The sequence below is a fragment of the Corvus moneduloides genome, chromosome Z, assembly GCF_009650955.1.
Source record: "Corvus moneduloides isolate bCorMon1 chromosome Z, bCorMon1.pri, whole genome shotgun sequence".
Lineage (NCBI taxonomy): Eukaryota > Metazoa > Chordata > Aves > Passeriformes > Corvidae > Corvus > Corvus moneduloides.
This window is the reverse complement of record NC_045511.1, coordinates 58378155-58400600: the sequence shown is the minus strand read 5'-3', so window position 1 is coordinate 58400600 and position 22446 is coordinate 58378155. Positions and strand designations below refer to the sequence as shown.

At 39.7% G+C, this 22446-nt stretch overlaps 1 protein-coding gene across 3 annotated transcripts in view; it reads left to right on the top strand.

The window, feature by feature from the left end:
• Positions 1-22446, top strand: part of ADAMTSL1 (ADAMTS like 1) — a 422892-nt gene that overhangs the window by 341687 nt on the left and 58759 nt on the right. For all 3 annotated transcript variants that reach the window (XM_032095762.1, XM_032095761.1, XM_032095763.1), the window contains 2 exons: positions 1892-2193; positions 6716-6845. In XM_032095762.1, the coding sequence (XP_031951653.1) occupies positions 1892-2193; positions 6716-6845 (432 nt within the window). The remainder of the gene's footprint in view (positions 1-1891; positions 2194-6715; positions 6846-22446) is intronic.

Here is a 22446-nt window from a genome sequence, read left to right as displayed (position 1 = left end):
CGAAAGCTTTGCTCCTGAAAGAATTGTCACAGTCTTTGTAGCAGCATGATAAATATTTTCAAATGTTACAATAATATCTGCAATTCATTTCTTTCCTGTTACTTTTTATGTATAGTGTTAGCAGTGGGTGTCAGTTTTATAACAAGATGTTATAAAGACCCGCAAAAAGTGGGTAAAGAGATGCACGCTCTCTGCTCCAGAAGACTGTGATGTTCCAGTCAGGGATCCTGATATACCCATGCTGGGAAAACAGCAAATTCCCTTTTTATGTTTTGATTTTTTTTAACTTCAGCATGGAGGGGAAGTCCTTTTGTCAACTAGAGAAAGGCAGTGGATGAAAGGGAGAAGGGTATAAAAATATTTTCAAATATGCTGATCACAAAACTAAATTTCCCTTTTCTTCCTATCAAAACTGTTCATGGGATTCCCAAAGTGAGAAATGAGTTTGCTAGAGCCACAGGTAGCCCCGACCACAGCAGAAACAGATCAATGTATTGCCTTCAGCCCTGGGCAAAGCTGTCTGATTCTGGTGTGGCCTACCCAAATAAAGACCAAAGGGAGAGAAATATTGTCAGTGAAAGCCAGGTTTCCCTGAAAAATATGTGCCAAAACCTGAGCTTGCAGAAGCAGGTTCCAAACACTTACTGTTAATGAGAGAGTGTTATCACCAGGGATTGTTCCTGTGAGCTTCAGTGAGTATCAGTGCCAGATCCAACTATTCATTCTTTTGTTCTAGTCCTTGAAGCATAACTAACCGCTGCCTTAGAACTTGCCTGTGGCAGAAAGTTTGGAAGGATGGCCCATGGAGAAGGCAAGACAATCAGATAAAGCTATCTAAATTATTCTGTATTCATAACTTTAGTGCTCCAATACAATTTATATCAGGTATCAAAACATAAGTATTGCAGGTTATGCATTGTCCTGAAACTATTGTTTCTGGATTGATTTAGGAGTCAGCATAGTTCAACATGAGCTCAGCAGAGCAAGGCATGTTACATTACTGCAACAAGGTAGTAGTGACATGGTATAGAGTTGAATGTGAGTCTTAGGCTTGATAACTTTGAATAAAATGTTTGTCCAGTTTCTAGCACTGGCATTGAAAAAGCAGCAACAGCACAGAGAAATTGAGAAATTATTCCATTGATGAGGAAAATAATGAGAGATGGAATTCAGTCTGATTATTGTAATGACAGCTGCAAAGTGCTTTTAATAAAATATGCATGGACTTTCAGAAGGAAAAATTTGGAGCATGTAAGGGTTACTAATCAGTAAGACAAGTGCAACAGGTAAACAAATCCACAATAGAAACAAAACACTGTTGTTGTTTTTTTAAATGAGAGAAAAGTAAAATGTCCTAGGGAAATAAATTTAAAAACAAAACAAAAAAAAGTACAGCTAGAGAAATTATGAATTCTTTACCTTTTGCTAGCTTCAAATTAAGACTTAAAAACAGTTACTGTGATACAAGAATAAAAATGGAAATTATTTTCCATGTAATACTGCAATTACCTGATAACAGCCGCCTGTTCAATACTTAACTAGTGAAAAAAAATTAGCAACTAAGGCAAAGATTACATAGGTTGAACACTTGCAAAAGGTAGCTAGTGGGATCATCATATACACTGGGCACATTGGGAGATTGCTGGATGCCTTGAACTGAGACATTTTAGGATCAAGGTGGGTGTTACAAGGGTTTGTCTTTCTTGTTGGATATGAGGAGACCCACCACTGAGTTGTCAACAGTACCTCCTACATGTATTTTTTAATAAGTGTATGATGAGATTAAGTACTTGTTTTTCATTAAATAAAATTTGGCCTGGACAGGACTATCCAAATTTTGCTTGCCTGGAAATTTGGGGATATAACTTGCCTTGCTCTCTTCCTCTCACAGGTTTATTCCTGAGGCTTGGTCCACCTGTAGTGTCACCTGTGGAGTAGGCAGCCAGGTGCGACTTGTGAAATGTCAAGTGCTCCTCTCTTTCTCTCAGTCTGTGGCTGATCTGCCCATCGATGAATGTGAAGGTCCCAAACCTGTGTCTCAGAGAGCCTGTTACAGTGGTCCCTGCAGTGGGGAGGCAGCTGAATACACCCCAGAGGAGACTCAGCTTTTGTATGGCAGCTTACAGGAGCTGGATGAGCTCTATGACTGGGAATACGAAGGCTTTACAGAGTGCTCAGAGTCCTGTGGAGGAGGTAAGTGCAAAATGTTTCTGTGCTGGATTTGCTTTCCCTCTTTGAGTATGTGTTTGGCAGTTAATACCCATAGACATGCTGCTTTGCTATGGCTAGTTAGAATCATAGAATCATTTAGGAAGGAAAAAAGTTTAAGATTGTTTAGTCCAAACATATTTGAAAAGGCATTGGATAAGAAATGTAAAAAATCCCGCGTGCACAACATATTTTAGCCCAGGACTTACGGATCTGTGCTCAGACTGTCACAAAGAGTGCTCAGTGTATCATATATTTCTGTTTCCTTTATCAGCTGATCACCTCAAGGCAATCACCAAAACAAGCTAAATGTTAAAGGAGTCTGGTGACACATGCTAACAATCACATATCATTTTTAGTTCTTACCTCTTGGTTTTCTCTGTGCAAGCAAAAACATGTGGAAATAAATTGTCCTCCCATAGCAGATGAAATAAATAATGGATATTTTAAGGGCTCAGTCATTCCCTAACTCCTATCAATAAGTGACATCAGCTCCAATCCCAGTTCAAGAGAAAACTTACGGCAAAATGGCTCTACTGATGTGCTTGTCTAAAGTGAGCAGGCTTGGCAGTAGTTTCTCAAAGTTAATCAAGTTTCAGGTTGTACATACTACAGACTATGAAGACATATCTCCGATATCCTTTTTCTCCCATCGTTTTATCTAACTAGTTCTGAGAAATACATCCACTCCAGTATTTTTTTTAGTTAAAACTAGATTTTTCCAGCACTCATCTTTTTACTTTTTAACTTTCAGGCGATTTAAGAAAGGATTACCATAGAAAAATAAAAAATATATACTGTAGAACTGGAAACAATTTAGCATTTTATGAGTGAATAATCTGTACAGATTCACAGAATAATCACTTACAATCTTGAAAACCACAATTAGTAGAAAAGGTTTCCTATGCTAACTTTTAGCTTGCTGATGGTAGTCAATGTTTAGAGCTGTTCACAGCTGTCAGACCATTGACACTTTTGCTTTGTTTCCTACAAAAAAAAAAAAAGTGACACTAGTGCATGCTAAGTGGTGACAAACAGTGATTTTACAGGACTATGTGTCATGTGTTGAGGTTACTGGAGAACAGTAACAATTTATCACACTTTTACTGTGACTACCAAAACCAGAACAGTTCCTAGAAATATCCTCTTGAAGTAATTTCTTAGACTATAGATCTTATGCTTGTATTTTTCAAATGTAACTCACCAAGACTGATTTGTGGGAGACATTTTTCGTTATAAATTTAATCTCTTTCAATTGTCAGCAAAAAAATTCTAGGTAAGATTTCTTTTTGTCTGACATCAACTCCAAACTTTCCAGATTAGCAGATGCTAAGCCAGATATTTTTGTATCCATAGGTGCAAGACTGGTCAAACTAGTTTTATTGGTTTTGGAGTCCTGGGAGAGGAAACTGGATAGATGCAGAAGTAACCTTTCACCTCCCAGAAGCAGTAACCAGAAGGAATGAGTTAGTCATTTAGTCTGCTGTTAGTGGCATCATTTCCCGGAGCTGTCATCAAATATCATGTAACAATTATTCTATTCTGGTAGATATAAACACAGAAATTCTCATTTGATGGTATTTTGAAAGTGAACTTAAACTGCCTAGTTTCACATCCCACCATTACACACATTTATACTGTAATTTCCTATTGAGAACTGATTTCTTTTTTTGCCAGGGAAGACAATTTTAAAGCAGACAGCTTTAAAATATCTTCTGATAATATTGGGCAGTAAATAATATTTTGAATTCAGTTACTTGGCAAATGAACTTCCTGAAGTTAATATACCTTTTTTAATTATCTCTGTGCTGTGGAACTTCTGATTTATGATCAAAAGGTTTTGTATTCTCTAGGTGTTCAGTGACCCATCAGATTTAAAGCTTATAACCATTTGCCACATTGACCAATCAAAAATAGAGGGACAGTCGTTTTCATTGTGCTGAGACACACTCAGTGTGAGATTCAAGAGGAAGCTGAAGAAAGTGATTCTGATCACATTTTTTACTGCTGGAGCAAGCCAGATTTTTTTTACTATTTGTTTTATTTTGCTACCTGGCACAAGGTATTAAAGCCAAAAACTGTCAATACACATTCTAGCAACCTTTTTCTTTGATATCTATGCTGTCAGGCAAGATTACTGGTCCTACGAGTACCGTTCAAAGATAGAAGGAAACTTTAACAGACAGAGTAGAGTGCTTGTAGTACGGACAAGAATTATTGGAATTGCCATCAGAGATGACTTAGATGACAGAAATAAGCATAAGGAATGAAATCACTGGGAGGTTTAGGGCTGGGTGGATACTGAAAACTGAAGAACAGAGCTTGGCTATATGAATTTGAGAAAATAAAACCATCAGCATGAGAAAGGGAGAAAAGGTTGAATTCAAGACCTCATACAGAAAAGTCATAACTTTTCTGTAGTCAGCATTGAAACAGTCAGTGGAAAAGTGTTAAATTGATCAAGTAATAATTGATCAAGGGCTCATTAGTGATACCCTTCAGAGAGGAGAAAAGCTGTGGAAGTACACTCAATTTACAAAATTTTATCTGAGAAGAAGCACATACAGAAGGTGCGTGAGCTGTATACCTAGCACACAGAGACATGTCAACCAGCATGTGGCAGGAATCAGTGGTTTCTTTCCACGGTTTGGAAAAATACTTTCATGGTTTCCATACCTCTGAATCAGCAGTCCTTTTTTCCTGGCTTCATCAAATTGGTCTTGTCAGGCCTGCACAGACCTTTCATGCAAAGTAGCGACCAGTAAATTGAACACAGTGCCATTTCCCATCAGGTAGAGAACCACCTGTGTTCTTCAGCCAGGAGCATTGCATTCTGGAGAATCCATATGCCTGTGTTTGCTGCACACAATATGATAACATGTTCAACAGAAAAATGATTGAGCTGGAAAAATAATGAACGTGACAGGGCAGTGAACATCTTGTTCATTTATGTGTTTCATTACTTTCTTTTCCTAGATAGAAATCACTACTATTTGTTCTATCCCTTCAATAAGCTATCCTTTTTACAATTTTTCTTAAGTCTTTTGGCAGATGACTTGAATAGCAAAATAGCTTGAAAATATGGGGCCACCTTGTAAAGAAGGAAACCCACAACAGTATTGGCTGACAACAGGGACTTTGGTAATTTTGATGTTGGTGTCCATGTCCAAAACTGTCAAATTTCTTTCTTTTCTTCAGTACCTCAGATACAGCAGACACAGGTCTTGTGTCATAGCCATAACCTTAATAGAGTTACACACATAGCAGCCAAAAAATTGGTTAACAAGCCCTTTTTCTGTGGGCCTCAGCTTATACTGAGATTAAGAAGAGTGAATCGGTGAGTAATGTCAGGAATACAGGAGCTATGATCAGCTACAGCACTTTGGTCCTGTTGAATGATATGAAATAATTTTTTGCCTAATGACATATGCTCTGGCATTAGAAACAGCACAAGATATTGTTACCTCTGTGACACTGTTTTTGGACATCCTTAAGGTCTTAAAACACTTTCTTTTGGTTTGGGTTTTTTTCTCCTTCACGTTAGTATCCTAAAAAATTTGTGAGATCTTTTGGAAAACTGTTGTTGTTTTTGAGACTGTGATATAATTGTTAGGAATTCAGTCAATCTTTTCCTAACTCAGGAAGTAGGAATGAACTTAAAAAGCATACTTTCACTGTATTTGAATCACTGTGGATTAGATTCTCAGAAAGTTCAGGCCAATAATTATCGTCAGGCCCCTCTCCAACCCCTTTTACCCATAGAGAAATAGATCCTTTCTCACCCAGTCCTCTTCCCTATGGTATGTAATGCTGCAATCCATGATGTTCTAACTTTCTAACCTTGTGATCCAAAAAACCTGTAATACCCCTAGTCATACGAAAAGTGGTATGCCATAGAGTACATCAGGAATTTTGATTTAACAAGGAATTTCTAAGTTAAAACATAGTAACAAAATCTTCCAGTTTCTTAGTCCCAGCAACTACCTGTTCTTTCCCAGCTCTCTCTAACCCATTCTTTCCCAGCTCTCAGATACACTCTGCAGGTTTGCATCTTTAGTTTAGGTGCAGGCCCATGGATGCACAAGAGTAACTGAGATCAGCTGAATTGTCTGACCATGTTTTACTTCGCTTTTGCATGTGTATCGGTCATACTGTTGGTTAAAATACAGCATATGAAAGCCATGGCCCTCTCCACACCTTAGCCTGCTTGGCCTGAAAAATACAGTGCCTCATTTCACTCATTGGGGAAAAAATGAGAGCAGTGGACAATTTTCTGTCCAGGCAGGTGAGCGGTGAATGAGCCCAGGGACTATTCACTGCAACTGAGAAACCTTTCAGAGAGACTGAAAGCAATGACAAGTCTACAGCTGGGGCTGCAGCCCAGAGCTGCCAGCCTAAGGCTGGGTGTGACCAGGGCAGCCCTGCTGGCCCTCTTGGGCCCAACTCTGATCTTGGCTGCCCCTGCAGGTACGGAGAGCTGTCTGTGACCATTATTTGTTGTGTGCAGGTGTCCAGGAGGCTGTGGTGACCTGTCTGAACAAACAAACTAGGGAGATTGCAGACGAGACACTATGTGTTAGCAGCCGTCGTCCTCCACAGCTGCTGAAGGCCTGTAGCCTGGACCCCTGCCCCCCAAGGTAGGCATAATTTTAAGTGACCCCAAACTCTATTGCCTTTCAGTCTGGAGACACACACTGCTTCAAGGATGCTTTTCTTAGACTGCAGGGGCTTACAGCCTCTTCCTGCCACAGTCATATTGACCGGGAAGTACAAAGCAGCAGTAAGACCAAAGAGCAAACTTCAGACTACTTGCCTCTTCAACTCCTTCAAGTAGACAATTTATGGATTGTCTTAACTTTACCCAGAGTTTTGTCAAGTTTAAAGAGACTTCTCCAACCTCCGCTGTTAGGATAAGGTTTTGCAGAACCTGCTCCTCCCCAGGATCAGGCAGTTTCCACAATCATGACCCTAAAAACAGCAGATTTTTCTCTGCAGAGATTCACATCTGCACCCTCGACAACAGAAAATATCTGTTATGACATTCTTGTGGTTTATTTAAATAGGTCCTGTCAAGTCTTTAAGATGTAGTGTATACATATTGTCTTTTTTCCCAGATGTACACAGGTGCATTTACTCCATTGTGACACTGCAGCAGATTTTAAATACATTGATGTATAACCTTGGACTATTTAAAACACTCAGGGCTGTCCAGGTGGTAGATATACCTTAGAGTGTGTATTGGTAGGTGTATGTATGATTTATAAGACAACAGGCTACGGAGAGGTATGTCATTATGAATAATAGTAGATTTGGGATATGCAGAGAAAGTTCACATTAAAAGTCAAAGACAGCCAGCATGAAATAACAATAAGGACATAAATAATGGTTTGGTTGGTAATCAGGATTTTGAATTTGTGACAAGCAGAGACAAATAGGTTGAAATTTCTTTACCAAAGTATTACAAGCATTGGTTATGAAGATACTGAAACCCTGACTTTGTTATACTGTCTTCATTGTTGGAAATAACGCACAAATATTGTACAAATGTTTGAAAGTAACTTTGTAGGTGGAACTCTTGTGGTAATCAATAGGTAGAAGCATCACTGTAGCTGAGGGTGCATGGTAGAAGATTGATCAACCACCAATTCTGAAATGAAAAAATAAGTACTCAGTAGTTAAGAAAAAACAAAACACACTCATATAGGCCAGTATTTATGTGACTTTGGTTACAAAAGTAATGTGAGTAATTGCACGAATACTTCTTGAATTATTATGTTGTTATTATGCATAGTGGTAGCACTGTGATAACCTTGCTACCAGAGTGGAGCTAGTTTAAAGCAACCATAGGCATGCATTTCCCTCCATGAATTACAAGATGATCATACTGTAGGTGAGAATCAGCCTGTGAAGCAGAGGTGAAAGGGGATTGATGCAGAGGGGGAAGACAAGGCAGCTTTAATCCACCCCTAGGGCTGCAACTGAGAAGAGGGGAAATGACTCTCTCCCCTGTATATACAACTTCTCTCCTGAAGCCCCTTCAGTCTGGAGGAAATTGCCTGTCTGCAGAGATTTAAGTGGCCCAGGATGAAGAACAGCACGTATTCTGCAGAATGGTTCCTCTGGTCAGAGCAAGTAGGCCTGCAGACTGCAGGCAACATGGCTAATGGAAAGAGAGGCAACAAGGCAAGTTGATGTGTCTACCAGGCAGACTGTGATGGTATAATTACCTTATTTCCTTCAAGTTTCTGAAGTGATACACCTACCAGTGTCACTGTATTAAATACAATGGTGTGTTAATGAAACAGATAGTGTATAAAGATTTTTGCTTTATAATCATTATTTACAGCAGCTTTAATACTTTAAATATGGAAAAAAATAAAGGATTATTTATTTAAATTAGATTTACTCCTCGTTTAAATTATAAGGTGCTTCAGAATTCTAATTCAAGAAATTTTGACCCAGGAGTCTGATGGAAATTTAGGCTAAAATCGTGTCCTTATGAATGCTGATGAAGGCATTTCTACCCACTGACAAGTCCAAAAATTATAATACACTGTGGCTGTAACTTAGATCTCTTTTACAGGAGTTTCCAAAATCTGTGAACCATTGATACTTCCCAGAGCTCTTGCTGATGACTTATAGAGAGAGCTGGCTGGCGTCGTAGTGTTGGCTCTTCTCTCTTTTTTCCAGCTGCTTAAGCGCATTAACAGAAGCTAAAATTATACAACCCACCTTCCTAAAATATTCTTGATGTTTAAGTGACTGCTGAAGCATGCAGTTGTTATGGGTAGAGGAGGCATTCCACTGAAAAGGCAGCTGAGATGGTAATTAATGTCTTGGTAGGCAAGGAAATATTGTCCACAGCATGAAGAAAAGGCTGAGAAGTCTTGCCCAAGAGAATGAAATTATCTCCTAACATATTTAGAGAAATTATTCCAGTGACATTTCTTGAACCTAAACAGCTCAGCATGTTTAATGCTTGTGTCTAAAATTTAATACAAGAATTTAATACTTGCATCTAAAATTTAGTACAGTTAAAGATCTTGCTTAGCTCAAGTTGGAGAACATTTAAAAGTTAGAACTTCAAAACTTAATGTTGCTTCTGCTACCGGCGTTTTTAGTTACATGTGAGGCTACTCTGTAGCCTCTCAAAGGGTTAGTTGTGTAAACAATTGATTTAGCTGTTTTACTATAGATAAAAAAAGCACTGAACTACAGAATCTCACCAGCCCTTCTGGATGTTCAGAAGGCATGGACCTCAAGAAAGATATTGTAGAAGTAGTAGGTGAGAAGTAATTTCGCTCTGGTTTTGATCCATCTTTTTTCCTTTTGGACAATTTAGAAGAATGATACTAAAAGGATCTGCTCTGTTACTGTTCATTTTGCTCCTTACTGAAAATAGATGTGGACAGACTAGAAAACTTCATTACTCACTTGCAATTAATCTGTGGTGTCATCAGCCTTTTCAATCCCTAACTGCCCTGGTCTGTCTTGGAACAGAAGATGGTAAAAGGTAGAATATACTGTCAATATACTTCACATTTATGAAAACACTGAGAGGTGATGGTGCTTGTACAGCAGCTGAGAATGCTTTGAAATTTTCTTTGAAATTCTGGCTTAATATCTTAGCACGTTACTATTCTGAGTACATGGAAGAGAGACAAAAAACTAAACCACAGAAATCTGTCTTCAGATATTCACAGCTGTATGGAGTCAGAAAAATCTCATACTTAAAATTCTTACAGAAGAAAGAATAAGAATCAGGAAGAGCTGTGCACAAAAAAATTGGAAGATCTCCTCCATATTCAAATCCCAGCTGAGTCTCCTGGGGTTTCAGATTTTATTGAGAGCTTTTTGCTTATTGCTTCAAGAACAATAGCAGAAAAAGAGTCCAGACCCTTTTCTCCTGGAAAACAGTGTAACAAAATTTCCCGGTTTGAACTGAACTAAGAAAATGGGAAACACTGCAGAGCTGATTGCTAAGTTGTGAGCTAGTAAGTGACTTTCGCACAATAGCTACAGAGTAAAATTTGTTGACATTAACTTGGTATGCCCTTGTTTAATAGTTCTAGGAAAAGGATGTATCTTGTTTTGATGTACTAGGAGAGCCAGGATGCTTTCTACAGGAAAGAGAGGAATGAAGACTGTGACTATTTTAATTCAGTCATTCAGTTACTTAATTAGTGTCAGTCAAGCTGTATCACTCGAAGAACTACATAGCAATAATTGAGCAGAGCTACGGTCTTCTAGAAGTAAACTCAGAATAGCTGTTCAATGTCTAGAAGCTTCTTCTCTAAGTGAAAAAAATAAAAGGGAAGATCACTCAGTTTTGCTAATTGCTATGTTTGTATTCTAAATTACCAAAAAAACAATTAGAAGAACCCTGTGTCAATGTTGGCTCTGCTGTTTTCAACAACAAAATTACTCACATCCGAAATGTGTCTTTTCCTCAGCCTCCACAGCCCAAATTACAGAGGCAGTCATCATCTAATCAGATATAATTGCTCTTGTTTATAAGAGCAACAGCATGAGTACCTCATGGTGAGCCAACAAACTCTACCAAAGGGGTGAAAGAGAATGTTGTAACTGTGTCATTAATTATAACTGCTCAATAATTTGGCCAATGCATGTTGAAAAGATTTGGTAAACATGTATGGAGTAGAGAAGAGAGAAGCAAAGCAATGAAAACCAGATGGCTGAAAATGGAGGAAATTAGGGGCAATTTCTACAGCTTTATTCATGAATATTTTCAAAACTAAACTTTTATTTCTGTACAACAAAGAACAGCTAAATTCCACAAAATGAAGGAAAAAAAATAAGAAAAAGCAGATGGTTCTAGGAATAGCACACAATTTCACTCCAGCACTCTCCCTTTACCACTTCAAGCCTCTGTGGTTTGCAAGAAAATACAGGAAACCATCTGAGTGGTTCTGATACCTGACCGAAAAGGTAAACATTGCCTGTGTTAGTCTGGGCTCTACCTCATTGCATAGGTGGTTTTTTCTCTTTCTTTTTCTTATTTTCTGTGTCAGCTTGATTTGTGTTTGTGTGATGAATCACCTGTTATTATTTTAATGTTAATTTGGTGAATGTGGTATTGTCATCTGTTTTGCTCTATTTCCCAGCTAAAGTAAAACAAAGGATAAAAAAATCAACATGTTTTTCAATGCATTAGATTGGTGATAGGTCAGACTTAGTGTAAGACATGCTCCCATCAAGAGTCTGAAATTAATTCAATATGTGTGAAAGGACCAGAGCTTTCTCTAATCCATTAAAGGTGACCTCTGTGTGGAAGGGTGTCAGTGCATATGTGTTTTGCATTGGTGGGGTGAAATATTAGAGCATCTCTGTCTAATTCATGAAAAAAGTTAAAAGATCTGCAGGTCATTATGTCTACAGATACTGGCTGGGGATACCAGTTGTTATGTTGCAGTTTGGGGGTTTTTTTCAGAGTTGTAAGTTAGAATTACCATTAATGAGGCAAAGATGGTGTTACTGTCTCTTTGTGACACAGACAGGTTTTCAAATCCTCACAAACAACTGACAAATTTTTTTAATGGGATGCATTTAAGTCTATTTTTAGCTGAAGTGTATTGAGAATGTCTTTGAGAGCCTCTTAAGATGTAGCCCACAGAGCCTTCTGGGATCACAGACCACAGCTTGAACCAGTGGTGGAAGAGGTTGGAGAATCAGACATTAGAAGGAATATGCTGTAACACAGGGCAGATTCACCCTTATTTGAAGCCTTTAGTTCGAGAAATGTCTTAGACAGAAGTCGTGGACTTGGTGAGGGAATCATGAGGTAATTTGTTGCCTAGGTTTACTGTGCTGAAGACAGGCCTGTACAGGGACATGTAGACAAGCTGCCCTGCCCTGTTATGCATTCGCCTGCATTACCTGCATGCCTACCCTCACTACTGTAATACCACCCCAGCCTTAAAACATATTACTGTGTGACCTAAAAACATTTCTCTTCCCTCCCCTTTTCTATAATACAATCTTGTGCTTTGCACCCTTTCCAGCTCTCAAGAGGTTGTCCAAGATGTGTCTGACAGCCTGCTCTTCCCCTTTCTCTCTGGTTGTGTTGCCTGTGGTGGGGCAGTAACTGCATGCTCCTCAGTGTCCCTTGCTCAAGTACAGCTACAGTGAAGTCCCCAAGGAGACCCTTTTCAGCCATGTGTGTCACATTGAAATGCGAAGCAAAGCAACTTGCAAGTTTGGAGGGTCAGAGGAGCAGCTCTGGAGCTTCCATCACACCCTGCCTCCAGCTCTTCTAGTTTAAAATTTCAGAGGTCTTCTCCAGTCATTTTGCTTTTTTAAATAATAAGATGGTTCCTTCATTAGATATTATTACATTAATAGAGATTTTCCTTCACTTCAGCTTATATTCCCATCAAACTACTATCTTCATAAAATATTAGAGTGCAGTTGCAAATTATTTTTTTTAGTAACTTATACCATATATCCTTCTTACTTTGAGGGATAAATCACACTTCTTGTTCAGAATACTGTATACCTAGATAGATTATTTTCCTCTACACAGATCTCCAGTTCTCTAATTTCTCCAAGTTAGTACACGCTTGTGTTGAAACAATCTTGCCATGCCCTAGTACAGTTTTGTTATAGCTTGGTTTGTGATGAGTATTAGCTTTAACTCATGCTAGGGACTTACTGAGTTCCTCTGCAGAGTACAAAGTACTCCTCCTTTTTTCGTGGCACAGTCAGTTTTCTGAGTTTAGTCACCTTAATACAGTCTACTTCTCCCCACCCTTCTCTTCACTTTTGCCAGAACTGAGGATTCGCTGCCACTTGATATTTTTCAGTATTTTGAACAAATACATCTCACTCCAATGTTTCATAGGTTAGCTTCTACTCCTCATTTTTTTCTCTAAATTTATTCTCAATCTTCTTGGGTATTAATTTACTGCCTCAACAGCTGGATTTCATTCCCCAAAAAAGCTTTCCCAACAGCTGCAAAAAAAGCATGTCTTCCCTTTGTGCCAAATATGAAGTTAAGTCAAATGTTTTGTAGCATAATGACCAGGATTTACTTTTTCACTTCAGCATTAACATATGAAACAAGCTAAAGGGTCCTTTAAATGGTTGATTTTGCTATGCATCTTCACTTCCTTTAAAAAGGGGTGAAATGAACAGCACTATTTTATCTTCCACTTACAGTATTGCTGAAGTAACTTGTAAGAGTAGTCTGGGGAATACCCAATACATTTGCACCTGTATACCTTTATGGATGAAAAAATAAGATATGTAGAAAAATAAAAATATGGCCCTAATTCCTGAAAATATACTGTACAGTTCTGTAACATAGTTACTCATCAGAAAGATTCACACGTGAAATAATTGGAGAAGGTGCCCCCCCTTCCGTTCCGTTTGGAGTGAATTAAGTACATATTAAAGGAGTCAGACTGATTAAACAAAGACTTCTCTATCTGCCAAGTAGGTCTGTCACATCTCCAGAAGCACAGCAAGACCTATTTTTGTCCTTGAAAATTTCCATCATCAGTGTGCAGCTACCCATTAGAATTGTGACTAAGCTGATGTATTGTGTACTCTAATCAGCTGTTGGTAGGTCTTAGTCATTCGCAGCCTTGGGAGACACTTGAAGCACTCACACAGAGGTCTATGTATCTAGTTACCACCCAATGGATCCACAGATTTGTGTTATTTTAACTATACTGGATGGAAGTTTGTGTAATTATAATGCTTCCATTGTTCTGGTCTGAACAAAGATTTTTTGGGTACATCAGACAAGGTCATTTCCCTTCCCATGAGGAAGCAAACTGTATTGTCTAAAGTCATTATTTTCTCCAAGATCTAAGAAGCCAGTTTCTCACTCAGGAGAATTTGGAGAAGTGCATTAAGTTGCCACTCTGTGGATTCTGCACACAAACTTATGTTGATATAGCAGTTAGGATGGAGATATTAAGTGTTTTAATCCCTTTAAGTTTGCCTATGTACATCCTAGCTTTTATGATACCAACACTTTGAATATAATTTTTCTTTCCATTGAGTCAGAATCACTTGATACTTCCACAAATGTGACTACTTTAAAACATAGTTGTTTTGAGTGGGGGTTGGGTATAATGTGAGTTTAGAGCCTCCCCACTGTGTGTGAGTAGTACCTGCATGTTTGGGTCTCTAAATATCAGTGTGAAAGAAACCATCTTTAAATAGAGTAGAGTGAGTGAGCTACTAAATATATTATTGGTCAGTTTCAGGATCTCAAAATATAAAGTAAAAAAGAATAGAATCATCAAATGGCTTGGGAAGGACCTTAAAGATCATCTACTTCCAACACCCCTGCCATGGGCAGGGACATCTTCAACTAGACCAGGTTGCTCAGGGTCTCATCCAACCTGGTCTTGAACACCTCCAGGGATGGGGTATCCACAGCTTCTCTGGGAAATCTGTGCTAGTGTCCCACCACAACCACAGTAAAGAATTTCTTCCTAATATCTAATCTAAATCTACTCTCAAGTTTGAAGCCATTTCCCCTTGTCCTGTCAGTGCATGCTCTTGTGAACAATCTCTCTCCATCTTTCTTGTAGGCTCCCTTCATGTGCTGGAAGGCTGCAATTAGGTCACCCCAAAGACTTCTCCAGGCTGTACAATCCCAGTTCTCTCAGCCTTTCCTCATAGGAGAAGTGCTTCATTCAACTTGGTGGCCTCCTCTGGACTCTCTCCAACAGGTCCATGTCCTTCCTGTGCTGGGGACCCCAGAGCTGGATGCAGCACTGCAGGTGGGGTCTCACCAGAGCAGAGCAGAGGGCAGAATCCCCTCCCCGGCCCTGCTGCCCACGCCACTTTGAATGCAGCCCAGGACACATTTGGCTTTCTGAGCTGCAAGTGCTCATTCCTGGGTCATGTCCTACCTCTCCTCCACCAGCACCCCCAAGTCCTTCTGGGCAGGGCTGCTCTGATCTATTCATCCCCCAGCCTGTGATGGTACCAGGGGTTGCCCTGACCCATTGTCATGGGTTAGCATAGCTACAGAAGTGGTTCGCTTGCAAAGAGGTGCTTACAGTTTCCTCTATGACCTGACAGAACTTATCAACTGGCTAGTTTGAATATCGACAACTTTTAAGCCACTTAAAGAGCTTGACACACCTCTGTGATCCACATTTAAGAATGAACAAACCCCAGGAAAGCTCTCTCTTGCTTCTGGCCTTGGGACAGGTAACTGGGGAGGGCCCAGCGGGGCCGGGTCGGGCCTTTCTTGGCTTGGCCGGGTCGGCTGTGGCATGGCCCTGTTCCATCCCTGGCCATCCCCACAGCCCTGCTCTGTGCAGGCACCTCTCCCCTGCTCCATGCAGGCAGCCCATGGTGCAGCCAGGGTTCGTCTGGGGCCCCTGCCCCACTGCCTGGCAAAGATCATGTGACCAACAGTGATAAGCAAATTCCAGCTGCAAGGCCTGGGTGAGATTAACCCTTTTAGTGCTGTAAATTTCTTCCAGAACAGATGAAGCCTGCAGACATTAATCCTCTTCTGAGTCTGAGGAAGAGGGACACCATAGAGACACCAAAGTCAGTGAAGAAGGAAGAGCTCAAACTCTGAGGAAGGAGAAAGAGGAGATGCTTAGAAGCTGAAATTCTGTTGTAAAGCTATGGTGGTGATGGACTGTGATATATCAGAGTACCCGTTGTAATTTCATGAAAGCATGGGGGGGGTTGGAGCATTCAAACTGTAATTGTGAGCCAAAGTACCTATGCTGAAACAAGCAAATGACAGTAGCTGTAATTTGATGAGGCCCCTTTGCTCCCAGGGAAGGAGGAGAGCCTCTATTCCTAGAGATGATGATGAGGACCTTGAGGACCCTTTTGCTCCCAGGGAAGGGGGAGGGCCTCTGTTCGTAGAGATTAAGATGCTCCCAGAGATGGGTGAAGAGAACCTTTTGTTTCTGAACAGCTCATCCTTAAAATGGTACCCCATTAGCTCAAGACTGGACCCTCGACAACAGTTGTGGGGAAAGCTGTCAGTCGAGGGAAGGAGCTCTCACATGCGAGCAGAGAACCAATCTGGGTGGCTGTCTTGCTGTGACATTGAAGCCATGAGAGAACTTCTTGTGGAGATCTCTCCATAGCATGAGCAAGAGAGACTCCTCTCCCTAAGTGAACTGAAAAAGGTTACTATAGAAGTGGTAAACTGACTGAAAATCTCAAGGGTTGTCTTTTTACGTTGTCAGTGGGAGAAGGTAGAAAGGTGGGGGGAGAAGTGTTCTGAAGGTGTGGTATGATTTTTTTTTTCCTTTCTTTTAGGTCTGTTAATAAACTTCTTTATATTCTTTTAAGTTTTGTGCCTGCTTTGCTTTCTCTTAATTCTTATCTCACAGAAGGTAAAAAAGTAAGATCTGTGTATTTTGGACCAAACCACTGCACTTAATTGGTGTTTGTGCCTGGTTATGAGCTGAACCCGCTACACCCATGTGCAGCATCTTGCACGTGGTCTTGGTAAACTGCATGAGGTTCCCATGGACCCACATTATGATATTTGCCAGGTCCCTCAATATAAATATGCAAGATATAAATATAAATTTCAATGTAAAATACTGGATCTGGATGCACCCTTGGAACAAAATTCTTGTACTTCCTTTTTTAACAGTATGTTGCAAGAAGGGCACGGAAGGAACCTCAAAGCAGAACATAAGGGAATATAAGCAGCCATTATGAGTTTCCTGAGTTCAATCACAGTACCATATAGCTATATAGATATATTCTTAACTTCTACTGTTCTGTCTTTCCCCTGTGAAAAAAACTATAGAAACATTTGGTATGCCTGATTTTGAGAGACAGTCTTTTTGTATCTTGTGCTCTGGTGAAATAGTTCAGGAACAGTTCATCCTGTTGAAAATATTATGTCTGTAATGCTGCCAGCCAGGTCAGCAAGAAGCTCATATTATCTGCTGTTTTTGTGGTAGTACTGCTCATAAAACTTGGAGTTTTGCTAGAGAATTTCTGAAACCCACTCACTGTTATCTGAACACTCTTTAATTCATGAATATGCTTGCTTTGTCCATTCAATCCAGTGACATCTTCTTTACTTCTTTCCTGCCCTTATCATTTCAGCAAAGGCTTCTTTAGATTTAGGGAGAGTCTTGTTACTGTGTGGGACAAAATCACATTGTTCGTGAATATTGATCTTACAATTTGTGAAGTCAGGATTTTTGTATATATTTCTGTGCCATCTACATCCATTTTCAACTATCTAATTTTTTAAAAGCTTAGTTTTAGAAGGAATTTCAGATTATGTAAGTTGATTGCTCATCTTCCTCACCTGCTGAGGTTTTTCTTTCTTTGTCTTCTGGTGTCTGTAAGCTTGTTGATGTCTCCTTCAAGGAATAGCTGTGGTTTTTAATATTTTCCATATGGCATAAAGGTAGGTCTGAAGAAAAGGTGTTGGCTTATGATGTAGTCCTGCATGAAAAGCAGCAGTGTGAAAAGAGCTAGGGAGTCTTCAAAATCAAGCAGCTCTGTCATGGGCAGCAGGGTGTAAAACTGTCTGTTGTGATTTAAGCCCGGCTGGCAGCTAAGCACCACAAAGCTTTTCGCTCACCCCCTCACACCTCAGTAGAATGTGAAGGAGAATCAAAACTAAAACTAGTATGTTGGTAGAAGGAGGGTTTAATAATTGAAACATGAATAACATACAATAATTATAGTAGATAATAAAAATGATCATGATGATAATGAAAGTAATAATAAGAGGGAAAGAAAAACAAACAAGGAAGAACAGAGATGCACAATACTATTGCTCACCTTCTGACCAGCCAGACCCCATGTCTACACCCCAGTCAGCCACCTTTCCAGGTAACTTCTCCAATTTATATACCAGGCATGACATTCTACAGCGTCCAATATCCATTTGGCTACTTTGAGTCACCTGTCCTGCTCCTTCAAATTTTTTTTCTGATCTTCCTCACTGGCAGAGCATGAGACATTAAAATAGTCTTTAACTTAGTATAAACACTACTTAGCAGCAGACAAAATATCAGTGTGTTATCAACATTATTCTCATGCTGAATCCGACCAGCTGCCGAGAATAAATTAACTCTACCTGAGCAGAAACCAGGATGTGGTTCCTTTGCTTCTTTACAATAGAATGTAGACTGATGTGCAAAATTTATTTCATAAATTAGTGCATTACTTCAGTGTAGGTTTAGGGCAAGGTACATTAGATCAAACTCACCCTGCTGTAGTTCCCAAGGTGTGTGTTTGCTCCATGGACTCCTCATTCAGCTTCTGCTATCTCCCATTACAAGTACAACTTCTGCAATTTGTGTTCTATTCCTCAAACCTCCCTGCATTATTTCTTAACCAGCTTTCCACCTTCACTGGTGGAAAACCACTGGTGGAAAACCAATGTTTTAGCCTTTTCCTGTTTCATTCTTGAAAGGCCTACCACGGATCTATTTTCATTGTATCTCACATAATACATTAAACAACGCCCTTATAAGAAGTTTCTGCTTTAAACATAAGCCCAAATCTAAACTGGTATTCATTTATCTTTTCAAACCTAATCTGGTCTGTGTAGTTACATTAAAGACAGCCATTGCTATTAATTATCTCAATGCTGGAATTATCATCCAAAATAAAGGTCTTGTGCGAGACACTTTTCAGTAGCCAGCATGTCTGCTAATCCCTTGAACAAATTCTCTGCTGTAGGTTACGGGCGGGTTCGGTCGGGACGGAGACGGAGAGATCTCTATAGGCAGGTCTTGGGACACAGTCGGTTTATTGTAAAGGCGTGGGTATAGGGGCACTGCTCAGAGCTGCCAGACTCAGCTCTGAGCAGGCCCAAGAGAGTAAGCAGGTGAGAGAGAGAGAGAGGGTGTAAGAGCAAGAGTGGAAGTAAGGAAGGAAAGGAATGAAGGTGTCGGAAGGAATCGAAGTGTCTGAAGTCCTGGTTACAATACGATAAATCATCTTCTGTACTGAATATTCTAATTGTCACTAACCAATCTAATACAAGATACAAATCCTATAGCATTTACATACAGCCTATAAGAGTTCTTATATTACCATAGAGTGTTACATCTTAACTTCTAAAAACTACTCTTTGGACCCCTTCTGCTGAGCTAGTAGGGTCTGCTCTGACCCTTGGACCCGCTTGCAAGCAGAGGGTATTGTTCCATCAAGAGGGGATTATCTTCAGTGGCCATACCATTGTTTTCCAGTTGTTCAGTAACTAAGACCTGGTATTTCAAAAGTGGCTTTCATTTCGATGTTGCCTGTAGTTTTCATATTCCCAAAATCTTTTGTCAGGCAATCATATTTACAAAGTTTTCCTGTTTCATCTTCCCCAACACTCTGCCAAAGCAGTTCACTTACCTGAAGCTGCCTTTTCATGTACCTGTGTGGTTCGAGCTGTCTGTGTCTGCAAAATTCCCGTGAAAGACCTACTGCACAACCTCCCACTGTTCAAAATGTTGACAGAGGAACACAAACTCTCTTTTCTGTCCTGCCTGAATAGTTGATGTTCTCTGCCTCCGACTCAAGGGACAGCAAGACTTTTTTTAAGTGCAGAACATTTTAAATATTGCTTGAAGCCTGTCAGAAGGTTACTCTAGCAATCAGAACTGTTGATTGTAGAGTTGATGCATATTCCATTTACCCTCTGTACTTCTCAGACTTTGAGTTCCTTCTCTGTGTTCCTCTGTTTGGCTCTGTTATATAAATATTGGCTCCAGGCCACATTCAGCTGTAATGAGCTGCAGTGTTAATTGATATCAGTAAGTTTGCAGAATGCAGGCCATTTCTGTCACCTGACAGAGAACTTTCATTGAGCCTTTGATCATCTGCTTACATGTGTTGTCTGCGTATCTTTAATGGACTTCCTTCGCTTGTGACGAAGATACTTTTTGAAGAAAGCACCTCATTCTCCCTTGTGCACAACAGCCCCCTGAAACCTTTCCTGCCTGTTCAGCTCCCTTGTCACAGTGGTGATACTGTACAATGGATTTTCTCAGGCTGGCATTGAACAACTCGAAGTTTCAATTGTTTTTCTGGTTTTGCTGGTGACAATTTAAAAGTACTTTGCAATTGCATTTTTTACTTTTTAGGGAGTATTAACTTTTTCAGAGCTTAGTTAAATCTCACTTTTATTCTGAGGTGTGTGTATATTGTATGTGTATTTGTAATGTTCGCTCTACTACAAATTGAACCATAGCAGTAGGGAGACCACTTCCTAGAGAACTCAGATCTGTGCTTAAACACCTGGGTTGAGGTCTTTGCTCTTATACTTCATTTCAAAGGAGCAGTCAGATTTTACTGTGAGTCATTTAACATCTGGATGAAAAAACACTTGTAGTTAAATTCTTGGCTTTTGTGCTGCTTTCTTTGAGACTTCTTTGATTATAAAGAACTGACTTGGGAGGTCTCATCTTAATCCTGTAGCTTCACTGCAAGAGGGTATGCTACCCAAACAGAGTGGACAGTATCTTTTCCTGCTGTTCAGAGCTTAAGATCACATTCTGACATGGTATTTAAGATGTCATACTGAGCATATTTACTCAGCCAAAGATACATCTGTTAAATGTGCCTCAAGAAAGCCTTTCACACCTATGAAACAGGAAACTTTACTACAAACACTGCTCCAGGTTGATAAGGGAAAAGGAAGAGAGGAGATACATGGGCTGTGTGCAGACTTCTCAGTCTTCATGTCCAAATGGAAGATGCACTGGTTGACAGAGGAGAAGAGGAAGCCGGTATTGACATAATATGTGATTTACTCATTCTATTGTATGCACATATGCACAGCTGCCTCACAGCCCTTGTGCACTGAGGAATGTCTTTATGCAGGCAGGTGTCAGCTGTTAAGTCAGATGCTTCCAGGCAAACCTTTCTCCACACTAATGAATGTTTATCTTAGAAATAAGAAGAGTTCTTTTGTATCACTTTCATATGGTTTAACCACATAAAAATGACAATAATTTCATGTTTTTAGAACTAGTTTGGGAGGTCTTTGTCTAGAAAATTGTTTACTTTTCCTGTGCAATGTTCAATTGTCTTGACAGTGCTGGAAGGGACTCTGTCAGGATTAAACTACATCCCTAGATAATTTTCTCATAACACCTAACACCTTAAAATGATTTGGGGTTTACCATTCGCTTATGGTATATACAGGTTCCCTGTGCATATGGGAGCTAATCCAGAGCTGCTGCCTGCATAGTGCTTTGGCTCAAGACTACAAGTTCTACCTACATAATTTACTTTTTCCAGACTGATTATGGGGGTTGCGAGAATGTTTTGTTCTGAAGCCTTGTAGCCCTACTGGGGCAACGACTAATTCTAGCAGCTTGTCTTGCCATGAGTAGCTGCTTACTGGCCAGTGTCACTTTCTGGTCTCTCTAGCTAGCAGAAGTATTGTCTGAGCTCCAGTTCTTGTGGCAATGAGAGGGACATTTCAAAAGTGAGGTAAGAGTGCACTATTGTCCCTGTTGTTATTCATGACACGACAATGCCTTGAAGCTCCTTGCAAGCAGAGACTCTCATTGTGCTAGCTGATAGAGAAAGACAGAATAAGATAACATCCCTCCTGTAAGATGCCAACCTAAGCACAGACCAAGCTCGGGAAAAAAAAAAAAAAAAAAACAAACCACAACACAAAAGTATTGTTGTGAATTTGTCAATGTGAAGTTGAGACACAGGTAGGAGAACAGTATGATCCAGCTCAGTACTTGAGTCTTCCATTTGGACCCATACTCACAGGCTAGCGCATGTTTCAGCAGTTCTGGTCTCATTCACCTCTGGAGTTCAGCAAAGAGCTAGGAGCAAGATTCTGCTCTCCTGATCCTCTAGTTCTTCATCTGAATTGCTGGGGCAAAATTTGATATTGATACCTTTTTTTTCTATTGAAGGAGAGAAGGAAAGTTCATCTCTAATTAAAAATTTGTTGTATAGAACTTCACAGATCTACATGTTCACGTCATGTGTTGGAACTTTTCTAAACAGCCAGAAGCTGTTTAGAAATAACAAATAACAAATGCCCAAGTTTAATTCAAAGACCACAGGAAAGATTTTTGTTAACTATGTGTGCTGGTAATTTCAAGATAATTTCCCTATTACAAATAGCATAGTGAAACTGGTTTTTGAGAGAATCCCTAACATTTTTAGATTTACATTAATAGTATGGAATAATTGTCCTGTGGCAGTAACTGGGTTTTTCAGATTATTGAGCCTTTTTTGGTCATTGGAGCTTCAAAGCTGTTCTCTTTCTTTTATTCA